Source organism: Nothoprocta perdicaria, unplaced genomic scaffold (assembly GCF_003342845.1).
Source record: "Nothoprocta perdicaria isolate Ctin4 unplaced genomic scaffold, notPer1 scaffold_229, whole genome shotgun sequence".
In the NCBI taxonomy this organism is placed as follows: Eukaryota; Metazoa; Chordata; class Aves; order Tinamiformes; family Tinamidae; genus Nothoprocta; species Nothoprocta perdicaria.
In genome coordinates this window covers 813,152-832,001 of record NW_020455454.1, presented here as the reverse complement: position 1 = coordinate 832,001, position 18,850 = coordinate 813,152, and the positions used below count along the sequence as shown (strand labels likewise).

At 37.7% G+C, this 18,850-nt stretch overlaps 1 protein-coding gene across 1 annotated transcript in view; it reads left to right on the top strand.

The window, feature by feature from the left end:
• Nucleotides 1-18,850, top strand: part of OFCC1 (orofacial cleft 1 candidate 1) — a 46,934-nt gene that overhangs the window by 9,050 nt on the left and 19,034 nt on the right. Inside the window, exons 4-5 of the mRNA XM_026039343.1 lie at nt 10,161-10,247; nt 13,739-13,822. Of these exons, the coding sequence (XP_025895128.1) occupies nt 10,161-10,247; nt 13,739-13,822 (171 nt within the window). The remainder of the gene's footprint in view (nt 1-10,160; nt 10,248-13,738; nt 13,823-18,850) is intronic.

Below are 18,850 nucleotides of genomic sequence, written 5' to 3'. Positions count from 1 at the left end.
ACACAACTAAGTGTTTTATAGTGGGAGAAGATGGCTTACTGAGACCTGAAAATTTTGTTTCTCATCCCGGTGCCTCCTTCCTTGACTCTCTCTTCATCCAGTGACTCAAAAGATCAGTCATTCAAACAGCTTTGACTCTAAGACAAGCAACAACCATTGGGATGGGGAAAAAAAACAAAAAAGACAAAAAACTTGTGCCATGCGTTTATATCAGTGGAATGATAGGAAAGTCTGAAAGTCTTGTTTGGATGAGATCTCTGAAGATTATCCTAGTCCAGCCTTGCTTTAGATTATTTTTAGTCTAACTCTTATGTCAAGACTTGTTCGAAAGTCACAGAGGCCTGTTCAAATTTATAAACAGCTGCTAAAAAATCCCCAGCAGATTCAAGCCTGTTCAGAAACCTGGGGGAAAAAAAAAAAGAACWAAACCTTATGGTACCTGATAAGCTCATTTTCCCCACTCCCAAGAGTAATAATACTTCATTAAAGAGAGAAGAGGAAAAGCCAGCCACATAGATCAGCGTGGCAGCACATGACTGCAGTGATGTGCAAGCGATGCTGTTCTGGTCCTTGGTGGGAATGAGACCCTTCTTGCTGCAGCCTCTCTCTTGYGATCTGGCACAAATGGCTTCTGAGGCTGTTATGCCTTCCCAAAAAATACATGCAGTGTTGGAAATGCCACCACCCACCAGCATGTGGGATGCTGCCACACTTCTCTTTGGCCTGCAGCTCACAGGAACTGCTGCACAGTTGACAAGAGACAAAAGCCTGGTTTTTGAGAGATTTGCACCCAGCGCTAGATACTGTTGTTCCAGGAGTGGGGGGCACACACAGGCACAGCTTCTTGCCCCAAAATTTGATATGCTAGTTAAAATGGAAATATTTTCTTCTTCTTGATGGGCCTCTTTAAGGGAAATGCTTGTCAAGCACAGCAGCATAGGCTGTGTAAAATAAACATCTTTTGGGTCCTTTCACAGCTCACTTTCCCTTTTCTCCCCCTTTTTTTTTCCCTAGATACCAACAGATTACTCCTCCTTTTGAGGTTTCCTCCCCTGCAAAACCTGTGGGCTCCCTCCTTGCTCTCAGTCCCCCAGGCTTGCTTTAGGTTACTTAATGAAGAATTGTGCTCATCAATTCTAGACCTGGGTGTTAGACTGTATAATTTAAAACCAGTTATAACCTTAAGCACAATTATTTAATCACAGTGTTTAGCAGATTACAGGTTCAAAGAGTTATATAAACACCAGGCTGGATTTTCAGGCTGTGAGCCTGAAACAGGGCATAGAGATGGCTTTGCCTTCCCATTATCTTTCCACTCATCACCTGTGTCTTTAATGGCAACAAATCATAGCTACAAGGGTGCTATCATTTCTTCCACCTTACAAGAGAGTCACAGCCTGCTCCTCTTGCAGCAATTGCACTTCCTGCTTTTGAGATGCCTTCTCACACACCTCCATGCTAAGGAAAGGAGTGAAAATAGGCAGTCCCCTGTTTGGGWCCACCTTAAGCCCTGTTCCTGAAATTTGGCTTTGGTTACACAGAAGAGGACTATGTAGCATAGAGATTATATAGGAATGAAATAGCCTTTCATGATGTTGAAAGTAGCCTACATCTGGGGCTTAAAGAATTTAATTCACAGCTACATAGATGTCACACAGTGATATTCCACATTATGGACAGTATTTCAAATCTTGTTGTCATTGCTAGATGTAATGGTCTACTCCTGATAGTTCAGGGACAGACTGAGTGACTTTTTCTGCTGTATGCTCTCCATCATTGCTCTTGTATGATGAAGTTTGGGTACTGCTGTTAAATCTCATAGCAACCCAAGGGAACTGGCTGTCTATTTACTCAGATTAATTTCCTGATTATCAGCCAGCTAACTCATTGCGGCAGGTTCTACCTTATTTTCTTTTTGTGATTCTTTGCTGATCACTCCTGATCTCACGCAATTTTCTTGTGAGGAACATCAGCTCTAAATAGGAAAGAAGAGCATTTTTAATTTGTTGTTAATTCATACACATTTTTCACCCAGATATTACTGTTGCTTTTAGAAATATGATATTTCAGATAAGGCATTTCTTTTTGTTATAACAGGACTCTCACCTTCATTACCATTTTACATCCTTTGTGAAATTAAGGTCTTTCACAATGATCTTCTCATGTTTGCCAAATTATGTAATTTATTGGTTTCTGAAAATACCCAGAAGTTCATGTTCCTTGTGTGTAAATCCAATCAACTCTTACCCTTTCCTTCCCTTAAGCAAATATTGAACCTACTAGAAATTTTCCTGTTGACCATCCTAAGGGGAAGTGAAATTTGCCAACAGATTTCACTGGGAAAAGTGTTTGGGGTTAGATCACCCAAACATGATGTGACAGGGACCTATATCCAATTGTTTTACAGTTGCCAAGGGTTTAGTGCTCTTATCTGAGCTATAGGTAAGCCAGGAGCAGCTTTTCTCTTATGAGAAGTTTAAACCCACAACTCAATGGATAGTTCCTTACTATTCAAACTGATTCAGTAAATTCTTGACCTAGGGAAGTGTTTCCAGGAAAATGTTCTTACCCAAGCACCAGATCTCCAAGAATATGCTGTTGCTGGCAAAGAGCAGAATATGGGCCAGTTGCTTACACTTGGATGATGTGTGTCACGAACAGTACCTGCATGCTTGTTTTCTTACAAATGTTAATCTGCTTTAGAGATTATATATGTTTTGTCCTCAGTTATTGTGAGCAGGTAATGTGTAAGCTGGTTTATACCAGTTCTTACTGCTTGGCGCATAGCAGTCATAGAACTATACAAATTTGGTCCACCTAAACCTGAAGAGAATCCTGTGGGATGGTTCTGCTCACATTTTTACAAGACAGGTAAATTACCAGCCCAAGCATGCAGAGGSAATATGTGTCAGAACAAATTAGGATGTGATCTTTCTGAGGTACAGGCAGTGCAGGCAAGGCAGAATCCAAGGATGAGGCTATCCAAGCATCCTCTCATTATGTGATTCACCTTGCGCCTGGCCTCTTTAGAGGTGGTTTTGTAGAACCCTCCAGAGACTGTGATACTCTGCAGCTTTTGCATAGGAGATGAAAGGAAGGCTAATTGTGTTCCCTGGTATCCTGCACACTTGTACAAAGGCTAGAGGCAGTCTGACCCTAAATGTTGATAATTCAAGTTAAAATTGTCTCCAGATGACAAGGAGCTTTCATTTTTTACTATCATCCCCAATACACAAATCTTTTCTCAAAACTAGATTATCTCCTAAAATCAAAAGCACTAATTAATTCTACCATTTTATCTGCAACAGGCACTGTTAACATCTCATATCATGCTCCAATAAATTTGCCCACAGAGATTAACAATGTTTAAAAAAACAAAAATGAGGCAGAGAAAGCTCTTTTGACTGAAGACCTAAAACTGTTCTAATTAGCCCGGGTACGGCATGGCATTAACATGGCTATACTGCTTCTGGGAGCAAATTATTGTCTCTGTCTGGCATTCTGCTGTGCCACCTCCTCCTCGCTGCAGAGCTGGGCTACCATGGCACTGCATACATCCTACAGGGAAAATCCCTCTGTAAAATAGAATGGTTCTGCTCCTTATCAAAAAAACAAAGTAAAGGGAAGCCTTTTGTTCAGGAAGGGTTGCTGCCAAAGGTAGTTTGACTAAGGCAGGGCAAAATAGGCCATTTTATGCCTACTTGCAGGATCRGGCAAGAACCTTGATATCGCTGCCATGTGGCATATTCGATCKGTAATCAAAATCAGTCTGTTTACAGAGGACTGGAGGCTGGAGCTTTTTGAACAGAATCTGGTTTCATTCATATATTAGATACTACTGGAGAGATGGTAAGGGCAGATGAAAGAGAGGCAACTGCCTGATACTCACTTTTATGCTGCATGTGAATAAAATGGGAGGGCGTCACACTGGCTATTTATGTTGGACAAAATAATTTGCATAAAGGATGGAACCAGAAATATGAATCAGAACTGTACCCTTTTTTTATTTCTTAAATAGTGACAAAGTTTATATCTAATAATTCAAGTTCTGTGTATGTGGTTCCATGCTTTCTGATTCCAACAGGGACTTGAAATGGAAATGCCAGACCTAGTGTGCAGGCAATGATGGATCACCGTGTATGCATAGGAATAAAAAGGGCTGTCATTGGAAGTAATTTTGCGTTGAATTACAGAATGTGTAATCCAATTGAAATCAGCAGAACGGCACAAGGTGTAATGTAGTGTGTAAAACGTGATCCATTGCATGCAATTTCAACAACAGGGATTCATTGCCACTCATCGAAGTAATATGTTAAAATTGAATTTGTGAAAGGTATAGGGAGAAGCATTGTGAGGAACAGATTCATTTTTATAATTGGGAAATACTCTTTCATAAGGTTACTGAATATATATTTTTAAGACTAATTTATTCTCTTAAGAATACTGTGCTGCTCAGAAGAGTTGTTTGAGTCTTAAAATTCTTACTGTTCTTTTTTCCTGCGGGTTCTTTCAGTAGTCTTAGGTGCGATCAAGCAAACTAGTCACTCTGTTAGTACTCAGTATCCGTTTGCCCCGTTGACATATGTCACATTATCTAATAGTGCTCCTAAATGAACTCCATCATCAGTAAATCTTTTCTCATGTCTTCAACCAACAGCATTTCACCAGAAAAAGCAGCAGGTCTTAAGCTGGCGTCCCTTGGCACAGTGCCCTCTGTTGCCTGCAGGGAAAAAGAAAGGRAAAAAAAAAAGAATAAAAGGCAACAAAAAAAGGAAAAGCACAACATGGAAATGTGCTGTACCTTTGCATAAGGAGCAGTAAATTTAGGCAGTCTTCCAGCAACTGAGTGGGGAAAGAAATGGTGGCTGTGGAGATCGTAGCAGAGCATTTTGCAAGCGCAGAGCAGGATGTGCTGCTTCATCTCGCAGCCCGTCTCCTCGCCAACGTTCTGTCAAAACGGGCAAGTGAGTTTGCTCAAGGCTTATAATATAAACATAAGACATAGTTATGTGGTTTACTCATTACCTATGGTCTCCATTGGAGATAAGGAAAATGACATGTGATATCTTTAAAACTTTTTAAAAACTGAAAAGTCACATGGTGGTGATAGAATTTAACAAGCTGTGTTTTCAAGATATAATCTACTGTCCAGTCACTTGCTTAATGTTCTTCGGTTTGAGGATGCCATTAAAGCATAATTTTTCATTGAATTCTTCCTGGAACTCATTAAAATTTGAAGTTCTATGTAAAACATTGCATCCCCTGATATATTTGGTGATAATCTGGAATAACTTCATGGTTCTAAGGAATCCCATTTTAGATCTACATCTTAAATAATATAGATAATATACTATATTTAAAATACAAATGATGATATTAGATCTAAATGTAAAATAATAATAATATGTCTTGTTTTAACTTCTAGATATAACATAGATCAGCCTCTATAAATTTAAGTAATGGCATTTGTTAAGGATACTAGCTGAGGTAAGCATAATTGATATCTTGGTTCTGAATCTAAAATTAAACATGAAACAAAAAAATAATTTCAGGTTAGCTCAGAATAATTCCTTTTTTTTTTCTTGAAAAATGAGAACTGAGAATTACTCTTGCTTTGGAGATTATATGTCAATTCATAGAATTCTTCAAAACTCAGGGTTCATTTTTAGCAACTCYTTAACATTTCGATGTAAGTTTAGCAATATAAAACTTTCTTGTGAAATTCTTGTGATGTGTTTTCTTGTCAAAGTTTCAAACTTTCAAACTTCTAAGGCTGAGGGAGCTGGGCCTGTTCAGCCTGGAGAAGAGAAGGCTGAGGGGGGACCTGATCAGTGTCTATAAATACCTCAAGGGAGGCAGTGAGGAGGAGGGACCGGCCTCTTTTCAGTGGTGGACAGAGATAGGGCTAGAGGAAACGGCCACAAGCTGAGGCACCAAAAGTTCCACAGGAACTTAAGGAAACACTTTTTGACAGTGAGAGTGACAGAGCCCTGGCACAGGCTGCCCAGAGAGGTTGTGGAGTCTCCTTCTTTGGAGATCTTTAAAACCCGCTTGGATGCAGCCCTGTGCCATGTGCTCTAGGTGACCCTGCGTGAGCAGGGGGGTTGGACTCGATGACCTYTGAGGTCCCTTCCAGCCTTAAGCATTCTATGATTCTATGAAACTCCCAGACTRTTTTCCATAGATGTAGAAACTGAACTGAGGAAATGGGTGAATGAGTGTGCCCTTCTCAAGATGCAGAGTATCTTGAGAAGGGRTGAATAAGWAAGCAATTAGAAGTGTGGGAGGTAGGGTCCCTCTCTCCCCTTTCTTCTGATCTCAAACGTTATTTGCTGGTGGCCTAGCTAAGATAAACAGTCCTCTTAAAGGGAATTCAGGTCTGACCCCAGGGTTACTTTGGCTCAAGCTGAAGAGTTTACATATTCTTCTAATGCAGATACTGAGAAATCTGCAAACATGGATTGTTATATTTGGCCTAACCAAAAGAACAATATCTGCAAAGTAAAAAGGGAAATATCACTTGGAAAATAAGTTCTGTAGAATGGACAGTGAAGATTTATCATGATATCCACAAACAAGAACTGGTCCTGAAATCAATTCTGTAAGACACCTGCATGGAAAAGCAGACTGCTTTTCCACTCCCAGCTCTTTCATTATGTTTCAAAAGTGCTTTGGGTCAAAACTCTTCTATCTCAGTCTGAGAGGGATCTTTTCCAAGATCCCTGTGCCTTATTCTATTTTATGCAAAAGACTTTATGAGTTGTCCTATGAAGAAGTGTGGTAGTGTCCTTCTGAGTTGTGGATAGATACATCTGCTGAACCTACTGTTACCTGAAACAGGATAACTACTGATCAGTGAGGCAAGTCAGCTCACAACATTATCTGCATCTTTTTGCATAGTGAAAGCTTGCTAATGTCTGAATTTTTCACTTTTCTCAAGACCCTAAATCACTCTGAAAACCATTGYCAAGGAGTATTATTCTAAATTTTTAGTCACCAGTCACCTGGTTATTAATAATTCCTTACTTTTTATATCAGTCAGGAGATGCTGGACAAATCCAGTGGAGTTTTTTTTTTCCATGCAGGTGTTTGAGAGTTTTGTTTTTCTCTTGTGCAGCTTTGTTTTTCATGATTCTTTCATTAAACTCAACACCTAGATCAATGGCATTGTATGAAGGACAACGGAATAATTCCCTCAATGTCATCAAAATTCCTAGCTGTACTTATGATATGATACCGATGCAAACTATCTGATTTCTTTATGGAGTAGAAAACCTTGTAGAAAAGGGGCCTTGTTGTGCYATTTCTGTGGTACTCTCAGGACATAGACTGCATAATTGACTGCAGACATCTTATCTTAAAAGCCATCTTAGAGTTTTATCCAGTCTCAGTAATGTGTGTAGTCCCATGGGCTGCATCCAAGGATTATGCTAATTTTATTAGCAACTCCTCTTACTTTAATTAAAACTGCATAAATTCCCACCTGATCACTGTTGTGCCAACACCCTTCTTGCCATTTTTATTTGAACTTGCAATTATTTTATGTTCTTTTTTGTGCTTGAATTCTGATGTTATTGAACTATCTATTGTGTTTTCCACATGAAATAATACAATACTGAGGGGTGAGCAGTGTTTCAGATTGAATTATTGGGTTTGGTCAAATCTTTGAACAGATCAAAGGAAAAACCTGTGTGTCTGAACTGGCCTGCTCTTCACCAGGGAAAGTATTCCAAGTTAACTTGAGGTCTGAAAGTACTAAGTTATGCACTGCTRTTGAAAATCCCTGCAAGCAAGCACTGTATTAACGTTTACTGTGTTTTTACCATGAAGCATAGCGATGTAAATTCCTCAGTGGACTGTTAATTTAYATGTTCTACACTTTCAAATATTTCCAAAAGCAAATGTGAAATGATTAGTAATCCATTCACATGCTTGCAAAATATTATTAGCAAAATGCCTTTGGCAGCATTTTATGTTGACTAAAATTGGTAAATCTGCATTTTAAAACTAAAATAGCCMCCACTCCTTCACACTCGAAGGCCTGCCCAAAGCCAAGACCTGGGCACAACTGGAATTTATGGTTCAGTTTGCAAAGTAAGCATACTTGCCTGCAATTGGGGAGGTGATGGAGAGGAGGGGGGACAAAGCTAATAATTTAAGGTTGGCAATGATACCTACCCCTTAGAAAGACTCTGCAAGTCTTCTGGGGAACCCTGAGTTTAAAATAGTTTTTTTTTTATCTTTAAGAAGCATCATAATGAGTTAATGTCAGCATTCTCACTTATTGCGCTTATACAGTCTTTAAAGTGTATATGTTGCTTTTTTGTTTTAGAGAAATCAACCCTGGTCATTCTTTATACTTTGTAAGCTTTGTGTTTCTAATTGTTTTTGGTCTTGACAGGGCCAGAGCCTTGAACAAAATAACTCAAATAAATACACTTCTGAAAGATGTTAAAAAAAAAAAAAGAACAAGTAGTTTAACAGCACTTAGCTGTTTATCACTTTTTAGAGTCCATGCTTCATAAACTCAAATCTAACATGACACTTCCTCTTAAATGCCAATTATTTTGTCCAGAAGAGTTCTTTAGAAATCTACTGTCTGTCTGTTCAATACCAAATGATAGGATAACAAACACATGGTATTAAAATTCAGTAAAAGCTACTGTGATATAAAGACATAGCAAAAAAAAGTCTGTTTGCTAGCCAAATTTTGCTTCCGTAGCTGCAATGTGTATTTCTCAGAAATTTACATTCATAGCTAGAAAGTAATTGAATAAAGAGATGCATCATCATTTTCTTTTTTAGCACATGGGTGAATTATTCTACCAACACGTGAAGGGGTGTTCATATAACATTACAGTGCTTTGTGCTAGAGAAAAACAATTACAGTGAATAGAGTAGAATGGCTCTGTTATTGCAGTACATAAGACTTTGATTACATACTGCCAAGATTCATACCAGCCTAGTAGTTGTTGACAGATAAAGTAACAAAAATGAAACTCATTTATTTTTTCTTTATTGAGACCTCAAGGTAAAGCAAATTTTCAGTTCTTGTACTTACTACATTGAAGGAACAGAGACTGACAGTCAAAATGTGCCAGTCCAGAAATATAAATTAAACCTAGTTTCATATCAAAGTTTCATTTAGTCTCTGAAAAGGAGCTGCTGCTTGGATTATTTTTGATCCTAAAACAAATATACTGTAGACTACTGTAGTGTATCTTGGATGACTTAACCCACTCCTATATTTAGCTCTCAGGTATTTTCCAGGATATAGGTCTGTATCTATTTACACAATTTAAAAAATTGGTTTGGACTTAATCATTTTMCTTTTTTTCTCAGATTAGTAATAATTGACTTTGTTTGCAAACCTGATATRTCTAAGGATGAATTAAATGGAGATTAGCATTTTTGAGTGAAAGGTCTCCCTTCTGCCTGATGAAACAATTCTCACTGATGTAATGGGAAGATTCTCTAGGCAGTTAGATGCTGCATTATTCCATGATAAGTCTAACAAATGACTTTTTTGGGTAAACTTGATTAGTTTTTGAAGGCAGATAAACCTAGCTATTGAAATGGAAAGTGCTAAAATGAGTGTTTTTCTCCCATCAAAATCTTAGATTAGTTACCTAGCCCAACTGAATATAATTGCTGTTCAGATTAATGAGGCAGTATTCTAGTATCTCCTCTGTAATTAAACACTTTTCTGGTTGAATACAGTATTAAAGATGCACCAGACGTTGAAACCTCAGTGGTGAAATTTAAAACTGTTGAAATTGAAAGGGTCAGCTGTGAAACACAAATTTCCCTGCAGCATGGGTAAATTCACTCGTAAAATGTGTTTCAAGAATAATTTGACTTAAGTTTGAGATGCTGGGTTTTTTTTAATGTTTCYTATCATTTCATTATCTAAATTTGAGTATTTTTCTCATTAGTTTCTGAGCAAAGTAACATAAAGTGCACTTGTTTCCAGAATTACCTTTTCTGACCTTTTACAAGATGATAATTGCGGTACTAGTGGGTTTAGAGGACTTGTTAAAAAATTAAGCTTATAAAGTAGCAAAAATGCCCCTTTGCTTGCTGGTGTCGATTTCAAAATTAACATTTTGGTTCATGTGCTTCTAATAATCGCTGACCCTTACTTCATGTGCTTTCCACAGGAAATGAATACAGCAGAAATTACTTTGACCCGTTGATGGATGAGGAAATAAACCCAAGGCAGTGTGGGATGGAGGTCAGTGAAGAAGGTGAGACAGAATTAAGTATGTAATTTTGGTGTCAGAATATTCTTTTCCATTCATGAAAATGAGGTGACAAAGATCACATATGCAGTTCCATTTAAATATTGAGGTTTACAATTTAAATTATAAACCTTACCCACTATGAACATGATGGGCAGTATAAACAGTCTTTGATCAAGGACAGAGAGTTAATGGACAAGTGAAAGTGAGATTGTGCGGTATTCACTTAGCTATTATAGCAATAGAATGAAGCACTCTCCAAGAAAATTGTCTGCACCACATTCTCTTTAATTAATGTAGTCAGTCCAGAACTGGGTACTAAGCTGAATTTTCTTTTTTCAACCCCAAAGTCGTCGTTCAAGAGGAAGTTATTTTTGGGCTGAACTATGTTTGCCTAAGAGAAGAGAAATCCTAAAGTATGTAAGTGTTCCCAGCACATAAGGTTGTAGTTCTTGTTTTATTTTTGACATTTTGTCCGAAAAGCTTAACTTTGTTGTCTGCAGGTGGTACCTAAGCTCCGGATAGCAAGGAGCTGGGAGGGTGTGACTCTGCACTACTAGGAGAACAGAAGTTATGCATAGGTATGAGAGAGATTAACTGGGAAGTATTGTCTTTCCCTGTGAACAGAAGAAATCCTGCTTTGCTGTTGTGGCTTTTAGATAAAAAAGGGTGCGAACGGGCTTGCCTGAATTTGCATGGACTTAAGAAAGAWCATCATCATGGCAATGAAGTGCTTAGCTATGCATTGAGTGCTTTGGCCCAGCTCCTGCTGTTCAGTGCTAACAACCTGATAGCACGCAAGACACTATTCTCTTGTGTTACCTTTCTAGTCCTTCCCTTTTTCTTTTTTTAGCAGTACCTATCTGGACACACACAGTAGTAGTCAAATCTGAAGTTTAGATAGACTGGAAAATTTGCCTACTGTGCTGGATCTCAAAATAGGCCATGGCTTGTGAAGTACATTACATTTTAGTTTGTGTAGCTAATCATAACGATTTGAATTTCTGAGGAAAAATCATATTGAACTAAGAGAAAAGCAGACTATAACGCACACCAATGTCTTGACTCTCTTTTTCTYGGAATATAAAAAAAAAAAAAAAGACAAGATTCTTTTAGGTTTCCTAGGCAAATTGCCTCTAACACCCTTCATTTTCCTGTGCCTTGTATGGAACAACACTGTGATTTCTTGGAAACAGAATTCARTTTTTGGCCCTAAGTTTTTACATGAAAGACTTTCTTTCTGTTGGTAATGTTTTGGTTCATCTTCTAATAAATTGGCTTCCTGAGTCATGATCTGCCTCATATACAGAAAGAGAGAAGTGAATTAGGTTTCTTCATTGTCTGCGCACTTAAATACAYGCACAGATCCAGTGGTGACATGCAAAATGTGTGGAAGTAAAGTCTTTGTCAGGAGAAAATGTTCTCTCGTATCAGGCCAGACTGTCCAAGAGAGCCATGGTGATATGACTGTCCTTGGGCATTTCTCCTTTTTCTGCCCTGGCAGAAGCATTGCAGGGCAATGTCTGTTGATTTATTTAAAGCCTGTTGGCAATGGCGGCCACCTCAGGCTATTTGTCTGAATCTATGGCATTTTCTGAAGCAAGGACCTCTGTTCTTTCCTCCTCTTCTATGTACATTTTGTCATTTTCAGTTCTTCACCCTTGTCTTAGGGCCTTTTGGTTTGTGGACTGAAGGCAAGACTAAAGACAGACATGGCGATTTTAGGTGAATTTTGCTTTGCTTTATCATGTACTATGCACTATTGAATCAAATAGGCATAAAAACATTATTGTTCTTCAGTAATGTAATGGAGTACTACTAAAATTTTCTAAAGTCCTTTCATATTTAAATATTTAAGGGGGAATTTTGTCTTTTGCCTGTGATACTTTTTACATATCTGTATATGTGGGGTTCTCCATGGTCTYCTCCTAAGTTCTTTAGCATAACTCAGCAGGGGAATATAGTATGTGAGTAGTATGTCAACTTTTGGCCTTGAGTTCCTGTGATTCTTTCTCTTGCTTGATTTGATACCACACATCTCCACAACCAGTTGTCACATGTAGTCATAACCATATTCAATGACTGATTTCCTTTCCTTGAGGTGTTTATAAGTATGTAAGAGACATATTTAAAAGGAAAGTCAGAACCAACGGTCATCCTCTTACGGGATACCATACACATTTACCTCCTCTTTCCTTCTAGCAGTCAGCTACTAATAAGAGACAAAGCAGAACAAGGTACTTTAATGCACGCTTTAAACTTACACTCCTCTTAGTTCTCAACCAAGTCAAACCCAAAGAGAATAGCTAAAGAAAAGCAAATCCTCAGTCACTAACTGCATCAAACAATTTTAAGTATACTTAAATATTACTTTATTACTTTATTATTATTTAAATATTATTATTTAACTATTACTTTATTGCTTTAAATATTACTTTAAAATATTACTTAAGTGTTCATCATATGAGATTATTTTGAGAAAATGAAGATATTATCAAATATCTTTTCTATATTTGAGAAATTAAATTTGTTATGAAAATTCATCTGAATTGATAATATTTTGAGAAAAAACAACACCTCACAATACCCCAATTATTGATTTGCCTTTCTTTCCCCAAGGCAATGTTTCAATTTTACATGCTAAAAGAATTGTAAAAGGTACTGAACTGTGCTTTGAGAAGAGTAGAGTTTTGCAGAGGACTCAATTTTTGAATACCCCATTAGACTGAAAATTTGTCACTGTAATTTTATGGTAAACCTTTGAAAAATCAAACACTTAAAAGGGGGCATCCAAAGTCATTGCTCACAATTGATCCCTTTTTCATACACTTTGTCTCTTTAACTTGCTGGTTTTCACAACAGACTTAGAGGAGCCAGGGTATGGGACGCCTGGAGAGAGGACAAGTCTCTATGGGTGATCCTTCTTGAGTACAGACTCCAGGGGCGTTTTTACGTCTCATTTAAAAAAAAAAAAAAAAAAAAAAAAAAAAAAGATGTGTGTGAGCTTTGCTCTCTTTCTGTATCTGTAGATATTATTAGCAAATGACTAGCTACAGAACAAAAATTAAGGGGTACTGTAATGGTTACACATGCTATATAATCTGTTATCATGGACAGCTAGGTAAAATTTCTAAGATTCAAAATCGTATTAGAGAAAAAAAGTTTTTAAGAATTCAAATAGAATTCAGCTATCATTTGAAAATAAATAATAATTTAAAAAAGATTATTAACAGAATTACAAAATTGGTTTTAGTCCAAATCAGGATATAATATTGCACATCCTTCAAAAGTGTGCACTCATACATTTTTGATATTAAATTACTTTCCAWAACTGAAAAGAAAATTACACTCAATTTGCAATGATCAATTCTTTAAACTAATTTTCAAGGTCAAAGTATTTATTAATTTCTGAATGTATATACCTTTATTTATAATATGAAGTAACATTTCCTGAAATATTACTAAGGAAAAAAATGGATTTTCCACTCTTTTTAAAGATCCTGTGGAATTTACTGAACAAATCCTGTATGGTAAACTGATGAAGCTTTTGGATGAAGAAAGCAAGATGGCAAACTCCCAAGGTAAATAATATAATAATGCTGCATAAAGAAAAAAAAAGTCTCTATTGAGCCTGAGCAGAGGGCAGAAGCTTATCTATATCCTTGAACTGAAAAGCAAACGGGATGTTGTCTTTAAAGTGAGCCTGCAAGATCTTTCCCCAAATGTTTTCATTTTGATTCATGTTTATGTGGTTTTAAGTGGAACTTAAGTGGCATGTTTTCTTTGGGTTGCTTCACCATTCATTAATTCCATCCAAATGAATGTAGAATGGAAAAGTTCTTGCTTATGTGCTCAAAGTTAGAAACTTAAATCCGTATTTAAGCTCATTTATGAGTGAGCCATTTGTCATATTCAGTGACCACCTGATATACCGCTTGAGGTTATCTGCATGAAGATTTACATTGTATCAGGTCAGAAAGAAAATGTTTTCTGTGGCTTTGTTAGAAATACCAAGCTGATGTTCCACCTACGGTGAAAACAACAAAGTGCAGGAGAACAGGTTACTCCAAGCTTACAGCCTTTGGCTTTCCTTATTTTCACAGTCTTTCCTTAACATACAGTTGGTACACAAGAGCATTACCCTTGCAGCCTGTACGTGTTGCCTCTTTCCTCCACTTTATTTCAGATGAAGTTACATAAGAATAAGCCTTAAACTCAGTGAGCTAGCCTTGTGTCTTTTTGAGTCTTGTTTCCACACACATGCACATCTTTTTTCAGCAAAAGTCTTTTGTGTAAATGTATTTTTTGTTCTTTTGTATCTGTGTGGGGTTTGCTGTTGCGTAGTAGTTATATCCAGGGACTGTTTTGTGAGAAAGACAGACAAGGCAGTTGCCTATGGCACTGTCACCCAAGGAGCTGCAACATGTTTTACGATCATTGAACTTGTGAGCAACTTTTTCCTAGAAGAGACAAATGCTTTTCTTTGCCAAGGCTTGCAAAATCCCTTCAACTGGCACTAGGCATATCAACAATATCTTTGAAACCCATTTTGTGTTACTTGAAATGCTCTCTAAATCCTAAGACTTTAAATTCCCTCTAAAAGGGAAAGAAAGTACAACCCCCATAGCTAAATTCATGCAGATATTTTAAGCAAAGAATCTCCAACAAATTGTTGGCAAGCCATCTCTTTTTTTGCGTGCTAATGGGAAGCTCTGCATTACTTAAAAAGATCAAAGCAGTCCTGCAGGTTGATTGTTGCTTTTACCCTATAACAACATAGATTAAAGTAAAAACATGCTTGGCTGTGGTGAAGTCAACATTGTTTATATTGAAAATATTGGCATGTGGTCTCTGTCTGCAGTATTTATGTTGTCCCCCTCTACCAACATTTGTAGCAATTCATGGTCCTCAATAGCTTAAAATACTACCATTCCATTAAGGAAAATACCATGTTGTCATTTGGTAAAGCGGGGAGGCAGGGTGGGACACTCTCCTCTTTACGTGAACTTTCTGCAAATTAGCTGCTAGAGCTCGCTATTAAAAAAAAAAAAAAAAAAAAAAAAGAAGAGNAAGAGAGAGAGAGAGAGAAGCACCTGTGGACAGGAGTTCATCTCCCCTCACCTGGACGCTTCTTAGACTAGTAATACAAATTATTTGGTGGAAGTGGTTCTTCTTTCCTTTGACTGTAGAAGGATCTCATACAACTGACGTGGACCTGACCATTGTTTTTCYCATGGTCCAAGGTAGGTGAGCTGAGCTGCACTGACACTTGCCCACTGCCAGGGGAACTTTGTAGAGGGGTGGGGAGTAAAGGAGAAGTCCCCCCCATCCAGTTGTGGCTGATCGCTACCTTGGTTGGGTATTCTAATGCTCTGGATAACAAATGATAGTAATGAATATTATTAAGATGAGCACATACTCAGGATTAAATCCTGTCAGCAAATAGCTGATTTGGAAAAAAAGTAAGATTTCAGTAGTGTCCTCAAATATTTATAAATAAAGCTGGTCAGATACTTTTGAACATTTGAAAATGTTCTTAATACAATTTGACTACTTGGGGAATGGGACAGGGGAAGACAAAACTGTCTTCTGACTGAAGACATTTGAATTTTGCAATGTGGTTTGAAGACTATAAACCATACAGTGCAGTTGCTGAGCCTCTTGAGCAGACAAGAACTGTGCACAGAACCAGCTACAAAGCCCAGAACAGAAGCTGCCGACTCACTAACTTAGTTCAAATCCAGAATTCAAGGGCAAGAAACTTTATTAACATGAGTATGTTGTACTCCATGTGAGAATCACAGCCCTTGTACATAATCATGAGGGCAGTATCGGAACGGTAGCAACTATTGTCATGTACTTTGAGTAGTGCCTCAGTGCTTTTTTTTTTTTTTTTGGCTAAAAGTGCCACAATGAGTATCAGAATAAAAGACAAGGATGAATGTTGCCTTCTGTCCTAGGTGAATTTGTTACTGATGTTCTTTTTGGTTTGAGTGGATAAAGACTTGAACAGATTATTAAGCTGGGGGKTTTCTTAAGGAAGTGAGGCTTGTCTCCATCTGTCTCTGTGTGTATCTAGCTGCATATATTTCTGACAGTCTGTGAATTCTTCCTCTAAAATTTTTAGCCTGTTATATCCATCCAAATTTCCCTTTTTTAACAATGAGCAAAAATTGTCAGGTACACCTTCCATACCAGTACTATGGAACTGGGCAGCTGAACAGAGCAGACAAGCATTATTAATGTCTCCACTGAGGGAAAAGCTGATAAGGGAACTTGACCCTTATTAGACATCACAAAATCTATAGAAAAGTGGGGTTCATTTGGTTCCATTCCTTGCAGAACTGCTCCTGTTTTATTTGACCACTGAACTGAAAAATCACGTAGTTATACAGTCCTAATTAATAGATCATCCCCAAAGGAAAGAATAGAGCTCAGAATTCATATCATCACAGGTTTTAAAGCATATTGTGACTAAAAAACCTGTTGGTCATGCCTGTGGTATATGTTAGATCATATCATAAACAACCTAAAAAGCAACCCTGTTTTTCAGAGGAAGATGTAGGCTGTCCCCATTCTACCCAGAGAGAGGACCCATTAGACAATTTTAGATTGTGACCTGCACATGTCTAAAATCACATCATGCTGCAGAAAAATGTTCTCTGTTATATTATCATCAATCAAAGAATTAAAGCAAAATGTTTTGCAGTATTTTATTTGTTTTCAACTTATGCATGCTGTGTGTTATACTGCTAGCTGCAACGTGTAAACAGTCTTCTAGAACCATGCAGGAAATTGGCATTTTCTGCATGGATTTAGAATCACTTTAAATATTCAGAGGTGTGCCGAGGTCTAGTCTGGCAGTGGACCTAGCTTTTAAATTCTTATCATCCTCATAGACAAGCCTTTGCTATTTGATGAACATATGTGGGAATAAAGTAAGTCTATTTTATTTGTTTGTTTGTTTGTTTGTCAGTTAATCCACTGCTGCTTGCTGTGCTTGGGCTCTGCTGGTGCTCAGCGAGCCCCGGCAGCCATGCTGGCCCTGCTCATCCAGGTGCTGGTGCTCCAGGCACCAGGAACTTGGGAAACCCTTCAGCAGTGGGAATAGCTGAGCCAAAACTCTGTCTGAGACTAATACTTTGCTCTGGCAGGGTTTTGTTACTCCCTGAATCATGGCTGTGACTCAAAGGCTACTATTGCCCAAGCACACCACAAKTTGAGGGAGGTCTCTGATGTCTCAATAGCCCACTTGTGAGCAAGCTGAATTTCCGTCCTGACCTGTCTATTGCCTGCTGCACTTACAAAATTATCTAAACAAGTACTGGAGAACACATTTTAATTACAGCACAACATCTGCCAGTATGACCTGGTGATCATATTTGGATCGTATGCAGAACAAATTATTTAAATTGCATGGAAAGTACAATATACACTATTAAGTACAGTGAAGTGTATTTGTGTATAAGTGCATTTGTACTCTTAACTACTGTCAAGGCAATTAAAACTTCAGCATATGTTACCATGTTGCAGAAGCCAGTTTTTAACCAATTGATCAATCTAGTCATTAATTTCCKTGTAAATTCTCAGCCAATTCCTGTAGTGTTTATAAAGCAGTAGCAGTTCTACCATTGTGGCTATCTCTGGACAGCAAAGAGGGTGAGGCTTTACTATGGTCAAGCTTAYATATGAGATCATGACTCAGGTCTCTAGCCCACGTGTTGATTCACCAAAGAGCAAACTGGTGGTGACYGTGTGTCAAAAGTTTTTTGGAAACCCAGCACTGAGCAAACCAATTAGCTGAAAAGTCCAGTTCTCCTTTTGTCTCTAACTTGGTCTAATGAGCAGTTTTTATGATTGTGTTTTCAATGAATGTTTTATCAAATCTGTTCTAAATCTGAATCATAGTTTATCTGGATATTTTCAACAGTTACTTCTCCTGAGAAGATTTTGGAAAACTTTTCTCTTCTTGCTCATGTTAATAAGTCCAGTGTCTTCCACCAAAATGAGATTCATTAAGTGTAACTCCCCACAAAAGAAACAAACTCAAAAAGAAAAAGGATGTTTTGATGAACCACTGCAAGGCTGCCTTTACATACTGAAGACTTTTATTCTTTTTTTAATATATAAATTTATCTGTAACCAGAAGATTTGAGATAGGAATGTACTGTGCTCTAGAGATGTAAACTTGCATTGCTCCTGTTAAAGCGGTAAAGCAACTGATTTATACCAGTTAAGCATATGGACTGTTGTGTACAGTACGGAARGGAACAAGCAATGCAGCATCCTCTGCTGTTGGCAATGTTTTCTTTTCCAGCACTTCCTGGATTTTCTCTCTCCTAGCCAAACCCTTCATGTTATAGTAAATTTAAATGTAAATATCGTTTTGTTTCGGCAGTTAATAGTTGTAGGTCAAATCACTTTTCATTAGGCTTGTAAGATGCTACATGCAGAGGTTTTGCGTACCCTAAGGTAATTGTTTGGGTTGTTTATATCTGTTGTACGCTTCCCCCAACATGATTTTGAATTTGTATCCTGTTGTAATTAAATAAAAAACTACTTCCTGTGTGTTGGTGGCACAGAGGTGATTTAAGTACTCAAGAGGCTCA